The 24,492-nt window shown below is 38.5% G+C and overlaps 1 protein-coding gene across 4 annotated transcripts in view; it reads left to right on the top strand.

Moving 5' to 3' along the window:
• Positions 1–3,560: 3,560 nt before the first annotated feature.
• Positions 3,561–24,492, top strand: part of ACBD6 (acyl-CoA binding domain containing 6) — a 242,340-nt gene continuing 221,408 nt past the window's right edge. For 2 of the 4 annotated variants that reach the window (XM_007188192.3, XM_057557063.1), the window contains exons 1-3: positions 3,562–4,324; positions 10,813–10,877; positions 20,143–20,239. In XM_007188192.3, the coding sequence (XP_007188254.1) occupies positions 4,103–4,324; positions 10,813–10,877; positions 20,143–20,239 (384 nt within the window). In that variant the 5' untranslated portion in view covers positions 3,562–4,102. Of the gene's footprint in view, positions 4,325–10,812; positions 10,878–20,142; positions 20,240–24,492 lie in introns of all 4 variants that reach the window. The other 2 variants (XM_057557062.1, XM_007188191.2) reach the window with 2 other exon arrangements.

Here is a 24,492-nt window from a genome sequence, read left to right as displayed (position 1 = left end):
TACAAAAATTTTAAGTGAATTTTCATAAAGTGAACACACTTGTGCAACCAGCATTCAGCTCAAGAAAGAGAACATCACCAACACCCAGAAGCCCCCTTTATGCACCCTTCAGATTACTAACCCCAAGACTACTCACTATCCTGACTTCTAACATCATAGATTCATTTTGCCTGACTTTGAGCTGTATACGAATGGAAACATACAGAATTAGCTCTTTGTTGTCAGGTTTCCTGGGCTCTACATTATGTTTATGAGATTCATTCATATGTTGTGTCTGATTGTAAATTAGTTCATTCTTGCTGCTGGATAGTATTCTGCTGTGTAAACACACTACCGTTTATTGTTATTACTGTTGATGGCTATTTAGATGTTTACAGTTTGAGGAGATTGGGAATAGTGCTGCTGTGAATGTTCTTATATATGTCTTTGGATGAATGCATATATACATTCTTGCTGGTTAGAAGTAGAATTGCTCATGTTTACCTTTAGTAAATAGTGCCAAACATTTTCCCAAAGTGGTTGTATCAATTTACACTCCCACCAGCCATGAGATTTGTGCTTGCTCTATTCCCATGTTATTTATACTGTTGCAGAATACAGAAAAAGGTGAAAACTTCTAAATATATTCTACAGGTCTACTATTACCCTGACACAAAATTGAGAAAGGACAGAACAAAAAGGAAAACTGTCAGTCATCTTTAAATAGGGCTGTGGAGATACTAAAGAAAATATTAGCAAACTGAACCTAGAAATAGTTAAAAAACAAACAAAAAAGCAGGACCAAGACCAGAGTGAGTTTATTCCAGGAATAGAAGTGTAATTCAACATTAGGAAATCTATTAACATAACACATTAACATTTATATTAATTTATTAGTGTTTCTTAATATAATTCATTAAGTTCTTATTAATTTATTAATATCATTCTTCATATAATTCATTGAAATAGAAACTTTATTAATATTTCCTTTAAAAGATTAAAGTAGGGCTTCCCTGGTGGCGCAGTGGTTGAGAATCTGCCTGCCAATGCAGGGGACACGGGTTCGAGCCCTGGTCTGGGAAGATCCCACATGCCGCGGAGCAACTAGGCCCGTGAACCACAATTACTGAGCCTGTGCGTCTGGAGCCTGTGCTCCGCAACAAGAGAGGCCGCGATAATGAGAGGCCCGCGCACCGCGATGAAGAGTGGCCCCCACTTGCCGCAACTAGAGAAAGCCCTCACACAGAAACGAAGACCCAACACAGCCATAAATAAATAAATAAAAAATTTTAAAAAACCCCCAAAACTTAAAAAAAAAAAGATTAAAGTAGAAAAAAACATAATCTCCAGGGCTGCCGAAAAAACCGTTGATAATACGTAATTCCCATTTCTAATAAAAATTCCACAGAGATATATAAAGGTCCATGTACCTTCCCTTCAGTCTACTTTTCAGATTCATCGTCTATCATTACACCATATGCAGGCTAATTTCTGACTAAAACAACTTACAACTTTGATTTTTCCCTTGTTTCGCTACTTATTAGCTGTGCAGCCTTGGGCAAGTTACTTAACCACTCTGTGCTGATTTCCTGTCTAAACTGGAAATAACTGTACCTACCTTAAGCAGTAAGGATTAACTCCCTTAAACAGTAAGGGAATCAATAAGTTACTATTATCACTTTTTAATGACAAGACTTTGTTCATCAGCCATCCCTTGACTGGACCGTGAGTGCCCTGAGAGCAGGGACTAACAGTGGTACATCTGGGATACTCAAGGAATGTTTGTTGAATCCTGATCCAAGCTTTCTCATCTTCCTGCCTTTTTTCTTTGTTCTCTCACCCTGTCTACCCCTTCTCCCCTGTCCACCTATCTAAAGCCTAACCCCAAACAGTGAATAACCATTCTTTAGAACACTTTCTTTGTACCATTCTGATGGTGCTTATTACAGTGTTTTGAGAACTAAATTAATATAATGTTGTTGTTGTTGTTTTTAACAACACTTAGGACATAATAACCACTCAGTAAAACTTAACTATTGATGGAAGAAATTTTCACATATTGAGGTATGGGGAAGTCACTCTAGCTTATACGTAACTTGGCTTGAACTTTATGCTATCTAGAACAGCCTGCCTTGTAGCCCATCAACATGCATTGTACATCTGCTCTAACCAATGAAGAAAAGAGTGCACCGTCCAGAAGTAAAGAATGTCCTTTTTTTTTTTTAATTTATTTTTGGCTGTGTTGGGCCCTCGTTTCTGTGCGAGGGCTTTCTCTAGCTGCGGCAAGTGGGGGCCACTCTTCATCGCGGTGCGCGGGCCTCTCACTATTGCGGCCTCTCTTGTTGTGGAGCACAGGCTCCAGACGCGCAGGCTCAGTAGTTGTGGCTCACGGGCCTAGTTGCTCCGCGGCATGTGGGATCTTCCCAGACCAGGGCTCGAACCCGTGTCCCCTGCATTGGCAAGCAGATTCTCAACCACTGCGCCACCAGGGAAGCCCAGAATGTCCGTTTTGAAGACAGAGATAAAAGTCTCCCTTTCTGGGACATCAATGCTAGTACTCCTTTGATGATAAGGCTCCTTTCCTAGGTGCCAAAGCCATACGAACTTGCTGTGTACAAGCTAATCTGTTTTCTTGTTTGTTTTTAACTCTGAAGGAATGTACTCCTATCAGGTTTGATGTTCTTTCTTCTGAAAGAACATAAAATTGTGCTGAAAACCATGCTTCTCCACAGCAGTTCCTCAGAGCTACCGAGAAGCTAGCTCCTGGACTATAGTCCTCAGTTTGGCTCAAATAAAACTCTCCTCTATTCTTTTTTTCTTTTTAAATTTATTTATTTATTTATCTTTGGCTGCATTGGGTCTTCGTTTATGGTGTGCAGGCTTCTCATTGGCAGTGGCTTCTCTTGTTGCGGAGCATGGGCTCTAGGTGCGCCGGCTTCAGTAGTTGTGGCACACGGGCTTAGTTGCTCCGTGGTATGTGGGATCTTCCCGGACCAGGGCTCGAACCCGTGTCCCCTGCATTGGCAGGCAGATTCTTAAGCACTGTGCCACCAGGGAAGTCCTCTCCTCTACTCCTATTACAGATTGGTTATTGACTATTTTCTTTGACACTATCACAATCACGTTATAGTTTCTGCAGTTTTCTGAGTTCCTTCAGGGCAGAACTATGTAGTACATTTTTGTTTTAATTTTTCAGGGTCTGCCAAAGCACAGTGGCAAAGGCTGAGCTGGGAAGAAGCACCGTGCTAAGGGCCCTGGGGTGTGGGTGGGGTCCCATAAAGCTCAGCGAGATGGGGGTCACGCACGCATGCAAAGCAAGACACGGAGAGATTGGACCAATCACACAATTTGGGCGCTGAAGGCCCCATCTCCCAAATTTTCATTCACTATTCAAGTTAGAACCAAACTCTCCAGCAACGGATGCAGGTATCCGAGGCCCATGTGGGGCGCTCGGGACACATAACCTTGGGAGGCGGGCGCAGGCGGAACCTTCGTCCTCAGCTCCAAGTTTCCCAGGACTCCGCTTCTATCGCTACACTACCAAATAGACGGCCTCCTTCCTCCACACCCGATGGCCTAGTATTTTCAACGAAACGATTAACAGACACCTCAATGACTGAGGACAGTTTCTCCAAGCAGCGTACCCCCAGTGCAGTCGCATGAGTCCCGCAACATAGGAGCGGTGCCCAACGAAGAGCCACCCACGCTTCCCCCGCCCAGTGCGAAAGAGGCCGCTGGCCGTAGCTCCGGGCGCGTGCTCTGCCGCTCACGCCGCCCCGCGCTCACGCCGCCCCGCGCTCACGCCGCCCCGCCTCCCCCTCTCCAGGACTTCCTGCTGCTTCTCGCCGACCCCCGCCGCGCCGTTGGACGGACCCGGCCTATCCCGAGCGCGCTGTTAGCCAGGGGTAGCCGGAAGAGACCGGGCAGCGGGGGAGAGCTGCAGAGGGTGGTGGAGCCCGCTACGCACGCCCAGGGAGGGCAGGGGGAGAGAGGGAGGCAGAGTTAAGCGAGGAGCGCGAGTAAGTGAGCTTGGGTCCGACTTGAGCTCGGGCTCAAGACGGAGACTGGTGGGCCAGGCCCCCAAGCCGGCGTCACACCCCGTCTGAAGAAGACAGGCGGTCACATGGCTTCGCCATTCCTGCCTGCGGGAGCCACTACGGGCGACAGCGGCGGAGAGCTGAGCTCGGGGGACGGCTCCGTGGATGTGGAATCCCTTCAGAGCCCGGAGACCGAGGCGTCCAAGAGCCTGACAGAGCTGTTTGAGAAGGCTGCCGCGCACTTCCGAGGCCTGGTTCAAGGGGCCAGCAGGGAGCAGCTCTTGTACCTGTATGCCCGGTACAAGCAGGTAAAGTCGCAGGGAAGGGGTGGATGCGGGAGAGCGACCACAGGCCTTCTGTTTCCTCCAAAAAACAGGTAGTAAACGTGCTTGGTTAGTGGCTAGGTGTAATGAAGTTTGTATGTGTGTGTGTGTTGTTTTTTAATCATCTGCTAAGGATTAGCATCATTCTGGACATGGAAAGGACCTGTCTGCTATCCTAGGAGTGATATTTAGCTGACCTTGAATGACAGTTTTTCTGTGTCTTCTCTGACTTGCTCAGTGGCCTTGCACTTACGTTTTCACCAGCTTCAGAACATTTACAAACAAGATTTATCATTCACTCTTGCCAGAGGGTCGTTTGCAAGTAAACGTAGTAATGTTAAAAAAAAGTTTCTGAGAATAATATGATTGTAATAAAGAGGGTGATGCGATGCAAAATAAAGTATTACTACTTTTATTATTGTGATTTTTTTTTTTTAACCCTAAATGTCTTAGACTTATGTTTTGGCTGAATATGCTTGTGTTAGACACAGTTATAAAAATTTTAGAGCTAGAAAACACCAGATGAAATAATGCCCTTCTCTTAGGAATAGAGAAATCGGAGAGAGTAGATAACTTGCCTAGGGTCATACAGAACAAGAACCAGATTGTAGCTCCTGACTCTAAGACTCCAAAGATTACCTGGAAGTATGGAAATAATAATAATAATGTCATATGAGACATCTTTAATTTATCCTCAAAGAGTAATTGGGTTAGAAAAATAATTGCTTTATCATAATCGACAAATACTTGTTCAGCATCTTTTATGGCCAAACACTTGGGTGTTATGCCTGTGGGGGATGCAGAGAAGCAAAAGCATCATGACACTTGCCATCAAGAGACAAAGTTGCTTGAGGTGTTTAGATTTAAACATGTGAAAAATCGCTCACGAGAGTTAAATAACAGTTCAGGAAAACTCCAGCTCTTTGGAACACTGGAAGGAATGAAGTTGTGGATAACAGCCCATTTTATGCCTCTTGGTATCTGTTTCCCCCTGTATTCTTTAAAAAAAAAAAAAAAAGTTGTGGGGTCCCTCTGTATTCTTAGACTGAATATACTAAGTAGAGATGAATCTTCTTTTGAAGATTGATGAATATCAGTTAAAGTGACCTGAGAGATATAGCTGGTAGGAACAAATGGTATAAATTATAGTGTTGAATGAAAATACGCCTGAATTGGCCTCAGAATTTGTTTTCACGCAAAAGTCCTGGATATCTGTTTTCTCTTTGGTCATTTATCCTGTCCTAATAACATTAAAACGAGACTTCCAGTTATTTAACAAGAATTTATTGAGCATTGCACTTGGACCAGTAACATGGCTGACTGATGATTCTCTGGGCAGTATAAGACGAATTTTCTCCAGATTTCCTAAAAACATTGTTTTTCTTTCTATGACATATCTTTATTGATATTAGCATCATCATTATTAAATATCTGATATTGCGAGTCATCAGTGAACTATAGTCACCTGTCAGCTGGCAGCCACTCTGTCTCAAGTATACTTCACCCAGATAGTCTGGAAGAGGCGTGTGTTCCCCACCCTGTTGACATCAGTGTGGTTAGAGATATTCTGTTTCTGGAAATAAAATTCCTTGTTATTGGAGAATAAGATTATGCTTACTTAGATATGTTAGGGCACACAGTGTTTATCAATCTCTTCTAAATATTTTGTTTTTATCAGAATTCTGTGGCAGTATTAAAAATAGCATCTTTGATAGAATAACAAAGTTGAAAGTCCAATATAATTCCTGTATGGTGGATCAGAATTTCTCATAAAATAATTACATTTCTCATAAAATCAACCTTTATCATAAAATAATAACATTTTTTATTCCAAATAGCACTCTATTTTGTCAGCAGGAAGAGGCTGAAAATAAGCTGAGATGTGAACCTTATTTTCTCAGGCAGAGCCCTAACATAACATAATAGCTCTTTTAGTCTTGGATAAGCCTATGGCTGCACAATTATCTTTTAGTGTAGTTTCAGAAAGATCACACCAATTAACAGGGTTTGTTTGGTCCTCCATGCATTAGCCTGCACTCTCCCAGCAAAAGATAACTAATTGACACCTGTGAAACTAGAAGACAATGAAAATTTCAAGCTCCTGTTGAGGAACCTTCAGCACTAGCACAAGTGGGGATACTCAGCATGTCCTCCTACTTTAACCTGGGTACACTTGATTCACTGGCATTTACCATTGGCAAACTTTGTTGAAATATTCTGTTTCAGGGGCACTTGATACATCATATATATATCAGAGAGAACAGAGTTTAGATGATGCTCTGTTAAAGTGCTGCATTTTATAACTGTTTCATAGCTTAGGATTCATCATCCCTGATTTGGAAACTTACTCACGATGTCCTAAAATCCTGTAGTTTTATTTTCCCAGTCTTTCTGGATCCAGAACTATTCTTTGAATTTGGGAATACAGAAGCTTCTGTATCAGTGAGGATACAGGGTCAGCTGCTGAACTTTTATTTTCATCTCACATAATGGTCTGGAGGTAGGTGATCTAGGGCTGATAGGGTGCTTCTGTTTCATGTGATCATCCAGGGGCTTAGTCTTTGTCTATCTTGTAGTTCAGCCATCCCTCAAGGCAGCAGTTCTCAAACTATGGTCCCCTGATAATCCCTCAGACTTTCACAGAATATAAAGTCAAAACTATTTTCATAATAATACCAAGACACTACAGGCATACGTCAGAGATATCAAGGGTTCAGTTGTAGACCACTGCAATAAAGCAAATAGCACAATAAAGTGAGTCATGTGAATGTTTTGGTTTCCCAATGCATATAAAAGTTATATTTATACTATACTGTAGTCCATTAAGTGTGCAAAAGTGTTATGTCTAAAAAATGTATATACCTCAATTAAAAAATACTTTATTGCTAAAAAATGCTAACCATCATCTGAGCCTTCAGTGACTCATAATCTTTTCGCTAGTGGAGGGTTTGAAATATTGGGAGAATTAGCAAAATGTAACCCAGGGACATGAAGTGAGCACATGCTATTGGAAAAATGGTGCCGATAGACTTGCTTGATACAGGGTGTCCACAAACCTTTAATTTGTGAAAAACGCAGTGTCTGCAAAGCACAGTGAAGCAAAGTGCAGTAAAACGAGATATGCTTGTATTTGCCTTTTTTCTGTGCTGTCATGGCAGATAAAACTGCTGATGTGTTAGCATGAATCAAGGCAGTGGCAGCAGACTGTACTAGTAGTTATTTTTTTTTAACCACTATGTACTCTGAGTTAAAAAAAAAAAAAGGCCAGTTTCACTTTAAAATGTCTTTGATGAAGCAGTGAAAATTATTGATTTTTATTCAGTATTAACTCTTGAGTACATATCTTTTTAATATTGTGTGTGATGAAATGGGGGTACACACAAAATACTTCTCCTGCATACTGAATTATGTTGGTTGTTTTGAGGAAAAACACCTGTGTAATTTTTGGTTGCAAGTTGAGCTACACACATGAAACATGATTTTTACTTAACAGAGCAACTCACTGATAAACTATGCTTATTCAGATTTGAGCATTTGGCATACAGTTTCTTGAAAATGAGTGAAGTCAGCCTGTCACTTCAAGGAAAACAGCTGACAGTATTTGTTGCCAGTGACAACATTTGAGCCTTCAAGTGAAAATTAAGTTTGGAAAATCTGTATCTGCCACCCGATCTTGACAGCTTCCTAATACTGGAAAACATTTTTGATAAGATTAGTGGAGGTTTTAATGATTGTGAACTTCCGGTATTGTACGTATAATGAATTGTGACATTTGGAAGATCTGCATAACTCAGTGAACTGTGTTTTCAAATATTTCAGGGAGTGAGGTTACAAATTATGTGTGGATAAAAGATACATTGAAAGTGCAGGTCAGACCAGTGGATTTTAATGTAACAGTGTGAAAAATTTGTTGGTATCACTTCAGATTCCACATTGCAATTAACCTTAAAGAAACTGCCACTTGTTTAGTTTTGGTGTGATATCAAAGGCGAGTATCCACAATTATCTGAAAATGCTACTAAAATACTTTTCTTTTCTAACAGCATATCTGTGTGAAGTTGAATTTTCTTCATTTACTTCAACCAAAACAGCATATACTGCAATAGATTGAATGCAGAAGTAGAATACACATGCCTTCTATTAAGGCAGACAGTAAAGAGATTTGCAAAATGTAAAACACTGTCACTTTTCTCACTAAATTTTTTTTGCTTTAAGATATATATTTTTCATAAAATTTTTTTATATATGTTAACATGTAATGAGTTTATTATTTTTAAATGAATTAATACATATTTTAAAATTTCTTTTCATTCCTAATCTGGTAAATATTGATAGATATAACCCACATAAACAAAAGCTCTTTGGGGGGCTCAGTTTCTAAGAGTGTAAAGCGATTATGAGACCAAAAGGTTTGTGAACTGCTGCCCTAAGATTCTCTTCCCATGGCCAGAGATGGCTCACCATACGCATGTTCTAGCCAGGGCAGAGGGAAAGGGAAGAACAAGCCCCCCTTTCCTTTTAAGGAAGATATTTATATCACTTTCACATACATCCAGCCCCCTGAACCTGGGCAGAAGTTGCATGGCCACATGTAATGTTCAGCTCAATGACCATGTGTCCGGCTGAGGCTTCTATTACCATAGGAGAAAGGAAGGATAGATACTGGTATTTGTTTCTGCCACTGGCTGTTGTCTGGATAAAAAAACACAAATAGTAATAACTGCTATTTTTATGATGCCTAGTAGTTTATCTCATTTCATATTTCTAACACAGTGGTTCAAGTGATTTTAGAGATGCCAGAACTGAAGCCTAGATTCTATGTGGCATATAAAACAGAGTGTTGTATAGTAGAGTGATATTGGACTTTGGTGTCTGCTGGACCTGGAGTCAAGTCTTGACTCCTAATTCAAGATTTACTCATGTGTGAGCTTTTTATAGAATGAATTTGTAATAGCAAGCCTAACAGGATTGTTGTGTGGCTCATTTGACATACATATGTGTAACTTTTGGTTTATGGTGATTGTTCAAGAAAAGCAGCTCCTGCTCTTTCATCATTTCTTCCCTCGTCCCATCATAACAGGGCTGCCCCTGTGTAAATGTACATTTTAATAACAGCCAGAGGGCCATGTGATTAATGGCTAAGCAAATGATAGAGATGATGGTTGTTAGGAAATCAGAGATGGATGAGATCATTGTAGATGGAAAGGGTTCTTAGAATTTGAACCTTGAGTGGGACTGCAAGGAGATTTAGCATTTTGAAAAGCTGAGAGAAGAGGAGTCTTTTTAGGTGAGGGAAATAACATGAGCAAAATAGAATAAAAATTCTAAATGCAGTTGTATAGATCAGTCTGGTTAGTGAGTAGACCATCAATTTGATTTTAGCAGAACGCAAGTGTGTAAGAGTAGAAGGAGGTAGTGGGAAAGTCTTTGAGAAGTAGGTGGGGTCCAGATTGTGGTATTTAGCTTTAGGGAAAACAGGTATTTTGTTGAACACATGCCTAATGTATTCATTCTATATGCAACAAACTTTTTTTTTTACTGCCTTAAATTAGACACTATGTTATGTGCAATGAGCGACTTAAGAATGGTTTCTTAGAGGCTATATTCTAATAGCAAGATGAGACTACACAAACCTTGCTAACACAAGGTGAAAGTGAAAAGTGCCATCAGAGAGTAAGTGCTGTGATGGTTCATCAGAAAGAGAGATTACTGCTCGCAGTGGGAATCCAGCTGTGTAGTGAATTCTACACTTGCGTGAATTTCACTTATGCTTATTCACAATGAAAATAATTACTGTGTAGTTTAACTACAAGTGTTTGAGGATTGGAGATAAGTATTGACCACAAACAAGAGAAGATTATTGTGGAATAAATAGAATTTATGTTATTGAGAAACCTTGAAAATTTTTGTGTGTGGCTTTTAGCATCTAAATTTATATTGACTAGTTTCATAATAGGGCACGTTAAAAATAGTGTGCTTTATCCTGGAATTTGAGAGAGATAAAATGCTGATAGTGTTATGAGAATCAACATAGACAGACGGTATGATGAATTCTGATAAACTGTACTTTAAAGCTTGTTTATTGCATGTTTAAAAATTCTTCTACATTACAAATGGTAATAAGGATTGCATAATCTATATTTATAATTTGTTTTATATATATAATTTGTCTACTAATTTAGGAATGCACTGTTTGTCACCCCTTTAAAAAAAATTTTTTTTTAATGTATTACACTGTTAGATAACAGTTGTTTTATGCAGTAAGCCAAAGCAGCCTGTATTTAAAGTTTTTTTGGTTTGCTTTTGCAAAGCATGTTAAATTTTGTTATTTTATATGATGCAGATATTTTCTAACCTATAGTTACGAAGTTTAACCTGTAGTTACGAAGTTACTAGATTTAAAAATTAGAAGTTTCTCTGACATTTCTTTGAAAAATAAGTTCTTGATTTTACCCCTCTCCCGCTTGATTTAGGTCAAAGTTGGAAATTGCAATACTCCTAAACCAAGCTTCTTTGACTTTGAAGGAAAGCAAAAATGGTAAGAAATTCTTGGGATCTAATGTGGTTGTTGTAAATGGCTTAGGTGTTCAGGAATTAGAAAGTAGTGAGCAGATTAAAGAATTAGTTTTCTATTAATCTCTTTCTGCTGTAGACTGTGCTAATGATAGGCAGTTGGGAGAGAGATTAAAAGAATCCGATTTTAGATAAATCTCCTAAAGGGTTCTTATGCCATGATGTTGGTATATAAGTAGTTCACAACAGACACACATTCCTTACATATGAATTGCTTCTTAGAGAGGGACCAAAAGAGCTATTGGCTGGAATTTTCCTTCCCTGTCATACAGCCCCTAATGGGTCACCACTTCTCCCCTCTGGAGGGATCTTTGGAAGAAGGCCAGGAGGATGGGAAGGTAACAGAGCAGGGTAAATCCCCAATTTTTACTCTTCTCCCCTTCCCAATTTTATCTGCTCATTTCTAGTGCCCTTCTGTTCCTTGCCCACCCACACCATGGTGTAGAAGTGCGTATAATACCCTGTTGGGCAGAAGGGGGAAAAAATAGATACTGAGTCTACTTCTTTCGTGAATACATAAAAAGATTATGCCCTCCTAGATTTTTTTTACTTATAATTCAAAGATTACCTCTTATCATTTGAGGCCTTATTTCCTCTTACCTTGTCTAAGTGAAAAGAGAGAAATTGCATACAATAGGGAACCTTAGTTATAGAAGGAAGGACTTTGGAGCATCAGCCCTGTAATTAAAAGTAGAGAGAGTAGGGTTTAAAAAGAAAAGATGAAATATGGTTGTAGAGAGAAGAAACGTATTTCACAATGTGGTCCCCTGGACAAGTTGCCTGTCTAGGAAATATTTGTTACTCAGCTGTGAGGAGATGTAGAGCTTGAACCCGAATGCAAATAATAATGTCATTAAGCACAACTGTTTAGTTCAGCTGACTTTTTTTTGTGTAAGACATTCTCGGTGAAGGAAGCAGTGCTTTGATTTTCATTCTGGTGCGGGTTTTCTTTTCTGATGATAACGAATAGTTCTCTGACTGGCATTTTATTACTGTTGTAGAGAATACCTGATGTAAATTTTTTTTTTTTTTTAAAGAAATTCACGTTCTTTTATTTATTTATTTATTTATTTATTTATTTATGACTGTGTTGAGTCTTTGTTTCTGTGCGAGGGCTTTCTCTAGTTGCGGCAAGTGGGGACCACTCTTCATCGCGGTGCGCGGGCCTCTCACCATCGCGGCCTCTCTTGTTGCGGAGCACAGGCTCCAAACGCGCAGGCTCAGTAATTGTGGCTCACGGGCCCAGTTGCTCCGTGGCATGTGGGATCTTCCCAGACCAGGGCTCGAACCCGTGTCCCCTGCATTGGCAGGCAGATTCTCAACCACTGCACCACCAGGGAAGCCCCCTGATGTAAATTTTATTGTGAGTTTTTTGTTTTAGTTTAAGAATTATAATTCACCATTATTTTTTTCTCCAAGTTTGCCTGTTATCTCACTGTTTTTAGTAATTTTTAAAAGTTTAGACTTTACAACCACTATAGTAATAATTCAGGGGCTTCCCTGGTGGCGCAGTGGTTGAGAATCTGCCTGCTAATGCAGGGGACACGGGTTCGAGCCCTGGTCTGGGAAGATCCCACATGCCACGGAGCTGCTGGGCCCGTGAGCCACAACTACTGAGCCTGCGCGTCTGGAGCCTGTGCCCCGCAACGGGAGGGGCCGCGATAGTGAAAGGCCCGCGCACCGCGATGAAGAGCGGTCCCCGCACCGCGATGAAGAGTGGCCCCCACTTGCCGCAACTAGAGAAAGCCCTCGCACGAACCGAAGACCCAACACAGCCATAAATAAATAAATAAAGTAGCTGTAAAAAAATAATAATAATAATAATAATTCAGTCAAGAATCATCAATGGATGTTAAAATCATTAGATGAAAAACTACTCAGGAACAATAGTCACACAATCTGATCCACAGTTTACTTATTAATTACAAAGAGGAAACCTGGAGATACTGCTTTTACTAAGTCCTGACTCCTATCATGATGGGACAAACTGCTGTCATGTGATGAATTGTAAATGACATGTCACCTATATGTTACTCTTGCCAAATATTTAACCTGATTCTAATCATGATTAATCATTTTTGGCAAGAACACTCTGTAGGTGAGGAAACCATCAGACAAATGCAAATTGAAAGATATTTTATAAAACAGTTGGTTCAGACTCTTAAAAAATAGCAATATCATGGAAGACAAAAAAGGCTAAAGATACATGAAACTCAGTGCTATGTGTAAATGTTGATTGGCTCCTCATCTGGGAGAAGAAAGCTATAAAGAACCTTTTGGGGAAGTCAGGGAAATCTGAATACGGTCTATATACATTTATTTAATAGTACTGATATTAAGTTTCTTCACTTTAAAGAATATATATTTGGCTGATACATTTGGGATAAAGTGTTATGATGTATACAAGTAACTTTCAAGAAATTTCTGCAAAAATAAATTTAGAAAACCTCAGAAAGATGTTCTGTTTATCATAGGAGCAGGCAGGTAGTGAGAAAACTGTGGGACTGAGTTCTGTTTTACAGTAGATCAGTGGCTGTACTTCCCGGTTGGAGGTAGAAAGAATTGGCAGGGAAAGATCAGTGGCTGTACTTCCCGGTTGGAGGTAGAAAGAATTGGCAGGGAAAAGCCAAGGAGGAGGCCTGTTCTAGCAACTGGCAAAAAAGAAGAAAAGGAAAACGCAAAAGGGGGCTCAGGACTAAAATATTGCTCTTGGTATTAAACTGCAGGAAGTCCCTACCTTCTTACTCATTGTATTCTTATCTCTGTCTTCACCTCCCCTCGCTTTTGTTGTTTTTGAATTTTATTTTATTTATTTTTTTATACCGCAGGTTCTTATTAGTTATCTATTTTATACATATTAGTGTATATATGTCAATTCCAATCTCCCAATTCATCACACCACCACCACCCCTCCCCCACCACTTTCCCCCCTTGGTGTCCATACGTTTCTTCTCTACATCTTTGTCTCAATTTCTGCCCTGCAAACCGGTTCATCTGTACCATTTTTCTAGGTTATACATATATGCGTTAATATACGATATTTGTTTTTCTCTTCCTGACTTACTTCACTCTGTATGACAGTCCCTGGATCCATCCACGTCTCTACAAATGACCCAATTTCGTTCCGTTTTATGGCTGAGTAATATTCCATTGTATATATGTACTACATCTTCTTTATCCATTCGTCTGTCAATGGGCATTTAGGTTGCTTCCATGACCTGGCTATTGTAAATAGTGCTGCAATGAACATTGGGGTGCATGTGTCTTTTTGAATTATGGATTTCTCTGGGTAGATGCCCAGTAGTGGGATTGCTGGATCACATGGTAATTCTATTTTTACTTTTTTAAGGGACCACCGTACTGTTCTCCATAGTGGCTGTATCAATTTACATTCCCACCAACAGTGCAAGAGGGTTCCCTTTTCTCCACACCCTCTCCAGCATTTGTTGTTTGTAGATTTTCTGACGATGCCCATTCTAACTGGTGTGAGGTGATACCTCATTGTAGTTTTGATTTGTATTTCTCTAATAATTAGTGATGTTGAGCAGCTTTTCTTGTGCTTCCTGGCCATCTGTATGTCTTCTTTGGAGAAATGTCTATTTAGGTCTTCTGCCCATTTTTGGATTGGGTTGTTTGTTTTTTTAATATTGAGCTGCATGAGCTGTTTATATATTTTGGAGATTAATCCTTTGTCCGTTGATTAGTTTGCAAATATTTTCTCCCATTCTGATGGTTCTCTTTTCGTCTTGTTTGTAGTTCCCTTGCCTGTGCAAAAGCTTCTAAGTTTCATTAGGTCCCATTTGTTTATTTTTGTTTTTATTTCCATTACTCTAGGAGGTGGATCAAAAAAGTTCTTGCTGTGATTTATGTCAAAGAGTGTTCTTCCTGTGTTTTCCTCTGAGAGTTTTAAAGTGTCTGGTCTTACATTTAGGTCTCTAATCCATTTTGAGTTTATTTTTGTGTATGATGTTAGGGAGTGTTCTAATTTCATTCTTTTACATGTAGCTGTCCAGTTTTCCCAGCACCACTTATTGAAGAGACTGTCTTTTCTCCATTGTATATCCTTGCCTCCTTTGTCATAGATTAGTTGACCATAGGTGCGTGGGTTTTTCTCTGGGCTTTCTATTCTGTTCCATTGATCTATGTTTCTGTTTTTGTGCCAGTACCATATTGTCTTGATTACTGTAGCTTTGTAGTATAGTCTGAAGTCAGGGAGTCTGATTCCTCCAGCTCCGTTTTTTTCCCTCAAGACCGCTTTGGCTATTCGGGGTCTTTTGTGTCTCCATACAAATTTTAAGATTTTTTGTTCTAGTTCTGTGAAAAATGCCAGTGGTAATTTGATAGGGATTGCATTGAATCTGTAGATTGCTTTGGGTAGTATAGTCATTTTCACAATACTGATTCTTCCAATCCAAGAACATGGTATATCTCTCCATCTGTTTGTATCATCTTTAATTTCTTTCATCAGTGTCTTATAGTTTTCTGCCTACAGGTCTTTTATCTCCCTAGGTAGGTTTATTCCTAGGTATTTTATTCTTTTTGTTGCAGTGGTAAATGGGAGTGTTTCCTTAATTTCTTTTTCTGATCTTTCATTGTTAGTGTATAGGAATGGAAGAGATTCCTGTGCATTAATTTTGTATCCTGCAACTTTACCAAATTCATTGATTAGCTCTAGTAGTTTTCTGGTGGCATCTTTAGGATTCTCTATGTATAGTATCATGTCATCTGCAAACAGTGACAGTTTTACTTCTTCTTTTCCAATTCGTATTCCTTTTATTTCTTTTTCTTCTCTGATTGCTGTGGCTAGGCGAAAACTGTGTTGAATAATAGTGGTGAGAGTGGACATCCTTGTCTTGTTTCTGATCTTAGAGGAAATGCTTTCAGTTTTTCACCATTGAGAATGATGTTTGCTGTAGGTTTGTCATATATGGTCTTTATTATGTTGAGGTAGGTTCCCTCTATGCCCACTTTCTGGAGAGTTTTTATCATCAACGGGTGTTGAGTTCTGTCAAAAGCTTTTTCTGCATCTATTGAGATGATCATATGGTTTTTCTTCTTTAGTTTGTTAATATGGTATATCACATTGATTGATTTGTGTATATTGAGGAATCCTTGCATCCCTGGGATAAATCCCACTTGACCGTGGTGTATGATCCTTTTAATGTGTTGTTGGATTCTGTTTGCTAGTATTGTGTTGAGGATATTTGCATCTATATTCATCAGTGATATAGGTCTGTAATTTTCTTTTTTTGTAGTATCTTTGTCTGGTTTTGGTATCAGGGTGATGGTGGCATCATAGAATGAGTTTGGGAGTTTTCCTTCCTCTGCAGTTTTTTGGAAGAGTTTGAGAAGGATGGGTGTTAGCTCTTCTCTAAATGTTTGATAGAATTCATCTGTGAAGCCATCTGGTCCTGGACTTTTGTTTGTTGGAAGATTTTTTATCACAGTTTCAATTTCATTACTTATGATTGGTCTATTCATATTTTTTATTTCTTCCTGCTTCAGTCTTGTAAGGTTATATATCTTTCTAAGAATTTGTCTATTTCTTCCAGGTTGTCCATTTTATTGGCATAGAGTTGCTTGTAGTAGTCTTTTAGGATGCTTTGCATTTCTGCGGTGTCTGTTGTAACTTCTCCTTTTTCATTTCTAATTTTATTGATTTGAGTCCTCTCCCTCTTTTTCTTGATGAGTCTGGCTAATGGTTTATCAATTTTGTTTCTCTTCTCAAAGAACCAACTTTTAGTTTTATTGATCTTTGCTATTGTTTTGTTTGTTTCTATTTCATTTATTTCTGCTCTGATCGTTATGATTTCTTTCCTTCTACTACCTTTGGGTTTTGTTTTTTCTTCTTTCTTTAGTTGTTTTACGTGTAGAGTTAGATTGTTTATTTGAGATGTTTGTTGTTTTTTTAGGTAGGATTGTATTGCTGTAAACGTCCCTCTTAGAACTGCTTTTGCCGCATCCCATAGGTTTTGGATCGTCGTGTTTTCATTGTCATTTGTCTCTAGGTAGTTTTTTATTTCCTCTTTGATTTCTTCAGTGATCTCTTGGTTATTTAGTAATGTATTGTTTAGCCTCCATGTATTTGTGTTTTTTACGTTTTTTCCCTGTAATTGATTTCTGGTCTCATAGTGTTGTGGTCAGAAAAGATGCTTGATATGATTTCAGTGTTCTTAAATAACTGAGGCTTGATTTGTGACCCAAGATGTGATCTGTCCTGGAGAATGTTCTGTGTGCACTTGAGAAGAAAGTGTCATCTGCTGTTTTGGATGGAATGTCCTATAAATATCAATTAAATATATCTGGTCTATTGTGTCATTTAAAGCTTGTGTTTCCTTATTAATTTTCTGTTTGGATGATCTGTCCATTGGCGTAAGTGAGGTGTTAAAGTCCCCCACTGTTATTGTGTTACTGTCGATTTCCTCTTTTATAGCTGTTAGCAGTTGCCTTGTGTATTGAGGTGCTCCTATGTTGGGTGCATATATATTTACAATTGTTGTATCTTCTCCTTGGATTGATCCCTTGATCATTATGTAGTGTCCTTCCTTGTCTCTTGTAACATTCTTTATTTTAAAGTCTGTTTTATATGATACGAGAATTGCTACTCCAGCTTTCTTTTGATTTCCATTTGCATGGAATATCTTTTTCCATCCCCTCACTTTCAGTCTGTATGTGTCCCTAGGTCTGAAGTGGGTCTCTTGTAGACAGCATATATACGGGTCTTATTTTTGTATCCATTCAACCAGTCTATGTCTTTTGGTTGGAACATATAATCCATTTACATTTAAGGTAGTTATCGATATTTATGTTCCTATTACCATTTTCTTAATTGTTTTGGGTTTGTTTTTGTAGGTCCTTTTCTTCTCTTGTGTTTCCCACTTAGAGAAATTCCTTTAGCATTTGTTGTAGAGCTGGTTTGGTGGTGCTGAATTCTTTTAGCTTTTGCTTGTCTGTAAAGCTTTTGATTTCTCCATCGAATCTGAATGAAATCCTTGCCGGGTAGAGTAATCTTGGTTGTAGGTTCTTCCCTTTCATCACTTTAAATATTTCATGCCACTCCCTGCTGGCTTGTAGAGCTTCTGCTGAGAAATCAGCTGTTAACCTTATGGGAGTTCCCTTGTATGTTATTTGTCGTTTTTCCCTTGCTGCTTTCAATAGTTTTTCCTTGTCTTTAATTTTTGCCGGTTTGATTACTATGTGTCTCAGCGTGTTTCTCCTTGGGTTTATCCTGTATGGGACTCGCTGCGCTTCCTGGACTTGGGTGGCTATTTCCTTTCCCATGTTAGCGGACACCTTCTTGGTCCCCTATAATGTGAATGTTGTTGCGTTTAATGTTGTCCCAGCGGTCTCTTAGGCTGTCTTCATTTCTTTTCATTCTTTTTTCTTTATTCTGTTCTGCAGCAGTAAATTCCACCATTCTGTCTTCCAGGTCACTTATCCGTTCTTCTTCCTCAGTTATTCTGCTATTGATTCCTTCTAGTGTAGTTTTCATTTCAGTTATTGTATTGGTCATCTCTGTTTGTTTGTTCCTTAATTCTTCTAGGTCTTTGTTACACATATCTTGCATCTTCTCGATCTTTGCCTCCATTCTTCTTCCGAGGTCCTGGATCATCTTCACTATCATTATTCTGAATTCTTTTTCTGGAAGGTTGCCTATCTCCACTTCATTTAGTTGTTTTTCTAGGGTTTCATCTTTTTCCTTCGTCTGGTACGTAGCCCTCTGCCTTTTCATCTTGTCTATCTTTCTGTGAATGTGGGTTTTGTTCCACAGGCTGCAGGATTGTAGTTCTTGCTTCTGCTGTCTGCCCTCTGGTGGATAAGGCTATCTCAGAGGCTTGTGCACATCTCCTGATGGGAGAGACTGGTGGTGGGTAGAGCTGACTGTTGCTCTGATGGGCAGAGCTCAGTAAAACTTTAATCCGTTTGTCTGCTGATGGGTGGGGCTGGATTCCCTCCCTGTTGGTTGTTTGGCCTGAGGCGACCCAGCACTGGAGCCTACCTGGGCTCTTTGGTGGGGCTAATGGCAGACTCTGGGAGGGCTCACGCCAGGGATTACTTCCCAGAACTTCTGCTGCCAGTGTCCTTGTCCTCACAGTGAGCCACGGCCACCCCCTGCCTCTGCAGAAGACCCTCCAACACTAGCAGGTAGGTCTGGTTCAGTCTCCTATGGGGTCACTGCTCCTTCTCCTGGGTCCCGATGTGCACACTACTTTGTGTGTGCCCTCCAAGAGTGGAGTCTCTGTTTCCCCCAGTCCTGTTGAAGTCCTGCAGTCAAATCCCGCTAGCCTTCAGAGTCTGATTTTCTGGGAATTCCTCCTCCCGTTGCCATACCCCCAGGTTGGGAAGCCTGACGTGGGGCTCAGAACCTTCACTCCAGTGGGTGGACTTCTGTAGTATAATTGTTCTCCAGTTTGTGAGTCATCCACCCAGCACTTATGGGATTTGATTGTATTGTGATTGCGCCCCTTGTATCATCTCATTGTGGCTTCTCTTTGTCTTTGGATGTGGGGTGTCTTTTTTGGTGAGTTCCAGTGTCTTCCTGTTGATGATTGTTCAGCAGTTGGTTGTGATTCTGGTGCTCCCGCAAGAGGGAGTGAGCACATGTCCTTCTGCTCCATCATCTTGAACCAAAAAACCCTCCCCTCGCTTTTGATGTCCCTGCCCAAAGCCTCACGATCCACTACTAGCAGCTTAGAGATGAGATAACAGCAGAAGGGGAGGTATATTTCTCACATCTTAAAATAAGAAGTTTGAAGCATTTCCCACAGAATATTGTTTTGTGTGAGGAACGGTTAATATATTACTGAAATGCCACAAACACAGTTAATTCATAAGGTGGGAACTACTCCCATTGTTTATAGACCGTACATTCTCAACAGGGGTTTGAAATTTGGGTTTGGGGGAGTTTTAAAATCTTAGATATTACAATAGTGTGTTGTCTTCCAAAATTCAACAGATGTGCAATATATGTGTAATTTAAAAATTTCATGGGGGAGGGTGATTAGGAAAAAAAATATCTAAAAGGGCTGCTTAGGTGGGGTGATAAGGTCTGTATTGCTGTGGACCAATGAAGTGCAAAAAGAGAAGGCTACTCATATATGGCTTATTATATCTGTATCTCCTGACCCTTAAAACGTGTGTGCCTTTTTTTAATAATAAAAAGAAGAAATATACTGTTTGTGTTCCTTACATAGTTAATGATAGGTCATTTTGGATATTCTCTACTTTAGGGAAGCATGGAAAGCACTTGGTGATTCAAGCCCCAGCCGAGCAATGCAGGAGTACATTGCCGTAGTTAAAAAATTAGATCCAAGTTGGAATCCTCAGGTAAGACCTAATTGTAAATAATATTTTCCAAAAACGTATTATCTTTCTCTCAAATAAATGTTTAAAACTAAGCTTTAGGCTTAAATAACATCCTTAAAGTTTTATTTTCTCAAATCAAAAGATTATAAAGGTATTGTAGTATTTATCTAAAAATACTATTGCTTATATGTTAACATTATCAGCTACTGATACTGAGAACTTCTCTGAATTGTAGAGAATTTTTAAAAGCATAATTGTAATTTCAATCGTGTGAAAACTCAATTCATTTCAGAATTTGAAAGAGTTTAACTTGAGATCATATTATTATCTTGAGAAATGGAAGGTTTTTTTTTTTTTAATGAGCACTTTCTATGAAAGTACAAAATGCTTGTTGATAGGGATAAAATATGAATGACATGCTTTGTGCCATTATGTAAAGTACCTTATAGAATATAAAACATATCAAAAATAGAGTAACAGTATAAAACAATAATAATGTGAATGCTAGGGTATCCAGTGGAAGAACAGATTACTTTGGACTTTGGGGGCAGTTATTACATTGTTACATATTTATTACCAGTATGAAGGAATTTTATTCCACCAGTGATGGAATCTTAAAGTGTCAGAGTTGTAAGGAATCTTAAAGATTTATATGTTATGACATATAAAAGTATATCTTAATTATGAGTACAAAGGGGGAGAGGTAACCAAGTTAGGAAATCTCTAATGATACGACTGCCTTTCGGAAATCATTGAAACATTTCCTGATGTTTTTGATGTGCATGAGTATTCATTCTCAGAAACATTCCTTTTTATTAATATCTTTTATAAAACGTCAAGTTTGCATACAGACATACACCATAAAGGTCCTCCTAAGGACTTAAACTCTGAAATTCAGTGGTAAAAACAGGTGCACCTCTGAGCTGAACTCAGCCTGAACACAAATGGCATGATATTTATTTATTTATTAACATCTTTATGGGAGTATAATGGCTTTACAATGATGTGTTAGTTTCTGCTGTATAACAAAGTGAATCAGCTATACGTATACATATATCCCCATATCTCCTCCCTGTTGTGTCTCCTCCCACCCTCCCTATCCCACCCCTCTAGGTGGTCACAAAGCACCGAGCTGATCTCCCTGTGGCACGATATTTAAAAAAAAACAAAAACAAGACTTGAAATTGCATGCCCTTAAGTGAGTCCTTACTCTTCAGGTCCAGCCACTGTGGTCTCAGTTCTTCCCTATTGACTTATACTTGACTGTTTCTGATGCCTGGCTTATGTAGGCATTTGAGTTGATAACTTCTGTTAAATGACAGAATTTATGATTTCTTAACCTTCAATACTTTAATTACTAAGTAAAATTCCGTTAACTAGGACTCTTACAAATGCACAGTCCATGTAGTTAGGTAGTTCTTCCTTAGGGAAACCCAAACAGGCATTACAGATGTTTTTAAAAATATCTAAATTTTACCTATTGAACTTGTAAAACTTGAGTAAACTAAGCAGAACCAAAGATACTTTCTTTTTTTTTTTTTCTTTTCTTTCAACATCTTCATTGGACAAAGATACTTTCAAGTAAAAATGATTCTTTAATACATTGTTCTAAAAATATGTTAACATCATAATCTAGTTGTAAAGAGGAACTGTATGTTTCATTTACATTTTAATTTTTAGCTTAAACTTTCTGAGCTGGTCCCTTTGACTCATAGCTTTTTTCCCCCCTTGTTTTTGATTGGTATGGGCAGGTCATAATCTCAATCTCAAGAGGTTTGGTATTTGGTTCATTATCTTTTAGGTTAAAAGAACTATTTTCTTTTGATATTTGTTTCTATAAATGATGAAATAATAACTCTCATGTTGAGTGTGTTAAGTTCTTTGCATGTATTGCCCTTTGAAATCTTTATAAGAATTTTAAGAATTAGGAACTATTATTGTCTGTATTTTAAAAAAGAGAAAATTCAGGCACAGAGAGGCTTAGTAACTTTTCTAAGATTAGTCAGCTGATGAATGGTGTTGCCAGCATTTGGACCTATGCTTATACGAGTCCAGATCCCCACCCCTAATCACTCTGCTATCTGTTCTATAGCTGACATTATGTGTATTAAGAAAAGCATGTAAACTTAAGTGTATGGAAAATTCAAGTAAAGATATTTATTTATTTATTTTAAATTTATTATTTTAAAATTTTATTTTATTTTTGGCTGCGTTGGGTCTTTGCTGCTGCACGCGGGCTTTCTCTAGTTGTGGTGAGCGGGACTACTCTTTGTTGCTGTGTGCGGGCTTCTCATTGCAGTGGCTTCTCTTGTTGAGGAACATGGTCTCTAGGCGTGCGGGCTTCAGCAGTTGTGGTGTGTGGGCTCAGTAGTTGTGGCTCACGGGCTCTAGAGCACAGGCTCAGTAGTTGTGGCACATGGGCGTAGTTGCTCTGCGGCATGTGGGATCTTCCTGGACCAGGGCTCGAACCCGTGTCCCCCTACATTGGCAGGCGATTCTTAACCACTGCGCCACCAGGGAAGCCCAAGATAGTTACTTTTTAAATCAAAGCTACATGGTACCTTGAAGTATAAAATGAATAGTGCTTTAAAATGTAACCCTTTGCCTGTTTTGTGTTTTGTTTCGTCTTTCTCAAGAATGTACTGTTGAATGTCTAATATAATCAAGGCAATTCTTTTGCTTTTACTTACATAGTTTTTTGGGAGGGAGGCAGAGAGTGTGAGTTTTTATTTTGGTATAATTTACTTTTATTTCTATTATTTTTAACAAATAAAAATTATATATATTTAAGGTATACAATGTGATGTTTTGATGTTTGGTATATATCTTGTGAAATGATTATCACAGTCAAACTAATTAATATATCCCTCACCTCCCATATTTATCATGGTTTTATGTGTGTGTGTGTGGTGAGAACACTTGAGATCTACTCTCTAAGCAAATTTCATGTATACGATACATTATTATTAATTAGTGTACTTATTAGTAACTAATAATAGTACATTATTATTAACTAATGTATACTGGATGTAACTTTTTTAAAGTTTCAAGAATAGTACAAGACACTTCTGCATGGCCTTTGTCTAGTTACTTCAGTTTTTTTTTACATTTGTTTTAACATTCTTTCTCTATTTACTCATAAATACATACATACTACATATAAATAAGTTTTTTCTGAATTATTTTATTATTATTTTTGAACTAAAAGTTATAGACATCATGTCCCTTTACTACTTCAACATGTTACTATACTGCAGTTATCAAAATTGGTAAATTTTTTTTTTTTTTGGTGTCATGAATTCTTTTGAAATTCTTTTTTTTCCAGAACCCTGGGCTCAAGAGTTACTACAGGGCATGCGTGCGTGTGTGTATGTGTGTAGATATGTGTGTGTATACATATTTCTTTTAATATAAAAATTGTTAATGTATATTTAAGGTGTATAATATGATTTGATGTATATATACATAGTGAAATGATTAGTCAAGCTAACTAATATAACATCTCCTCTCATAGTCACCTTTTCTCTATGTGTGTGTGATGAAAACACCTGAGGTTTACTCTCTTAGTGTATTTCCAGTATTCAATACAGTATTATTAACTGTAGTCATCATGCCTGTACATTAGATCTCTAGACTTATTCATCCTGCACAACTGCAACTTTGTACCATTTGACCAATATCTCGCTATTTCCCCTAGCCATTGGTAAACAACATTCTATTCTCTGCTTCTAAGAATTTCACTTTTTAATTTTTTTAGATTCTATATATGAGATCATATAATACTTGTCTTTCTCTGTCTGGCTTATTTCACTTAGCATAATGTCCTCCAGGTTCATCCATGTTGTCATAATGGTAGGATTTCCTTCATATACACACACATACACACACACACTACATCTTGTTTATGCATTCATCCATACATGGACACGTAGGTTGTTTCCATATATTGGCTATTGTGAATAATGCTAAAAACATGAGAGGGCAGATATCTCTTTGATATCCTGATTTCATTTCCTTTAGATATATACCCAGAGGTGAGATTGCTGGATCATTTGGGAGTTCTATTTTTAATTTTTTGAAGAACCTCCATACTGTTTCTCATAATGGCTATAGCAATTTACATTCCTACCAATAATGTACAATTCTCTTTTCTCAAAATCAGGAATTTTAACATTGATTCAATATTACTGTCAAATCCATAGTTCATATTCAGGTTTATCATTTATCTAAAATATGTCTTTCATAGTTATTTTTTAAAATTCTGATCCATCATC

Source organism: Balaenoptera acutorostrata, chromosome 1 (assembly GCF_949987535.1).
Source record: "Balaenoptera acutorostrata chromosome 1, mBalAcu1.1, whole genome shotgun sequence".
Classification (NCBI taxonomy): domain Eukaryota; kingdom Metazoa; phylum Chordata; class Mammalia; order Artiodactyla; family Balaenopteridae; genus Balaenoptera; species Balaenoptera acutorostrata.
The sequence above is the reverse complement of the archived record's forward strand: the minus strand, read 5'-3'. Positions and strand labels throughout refer to the sequence as shown.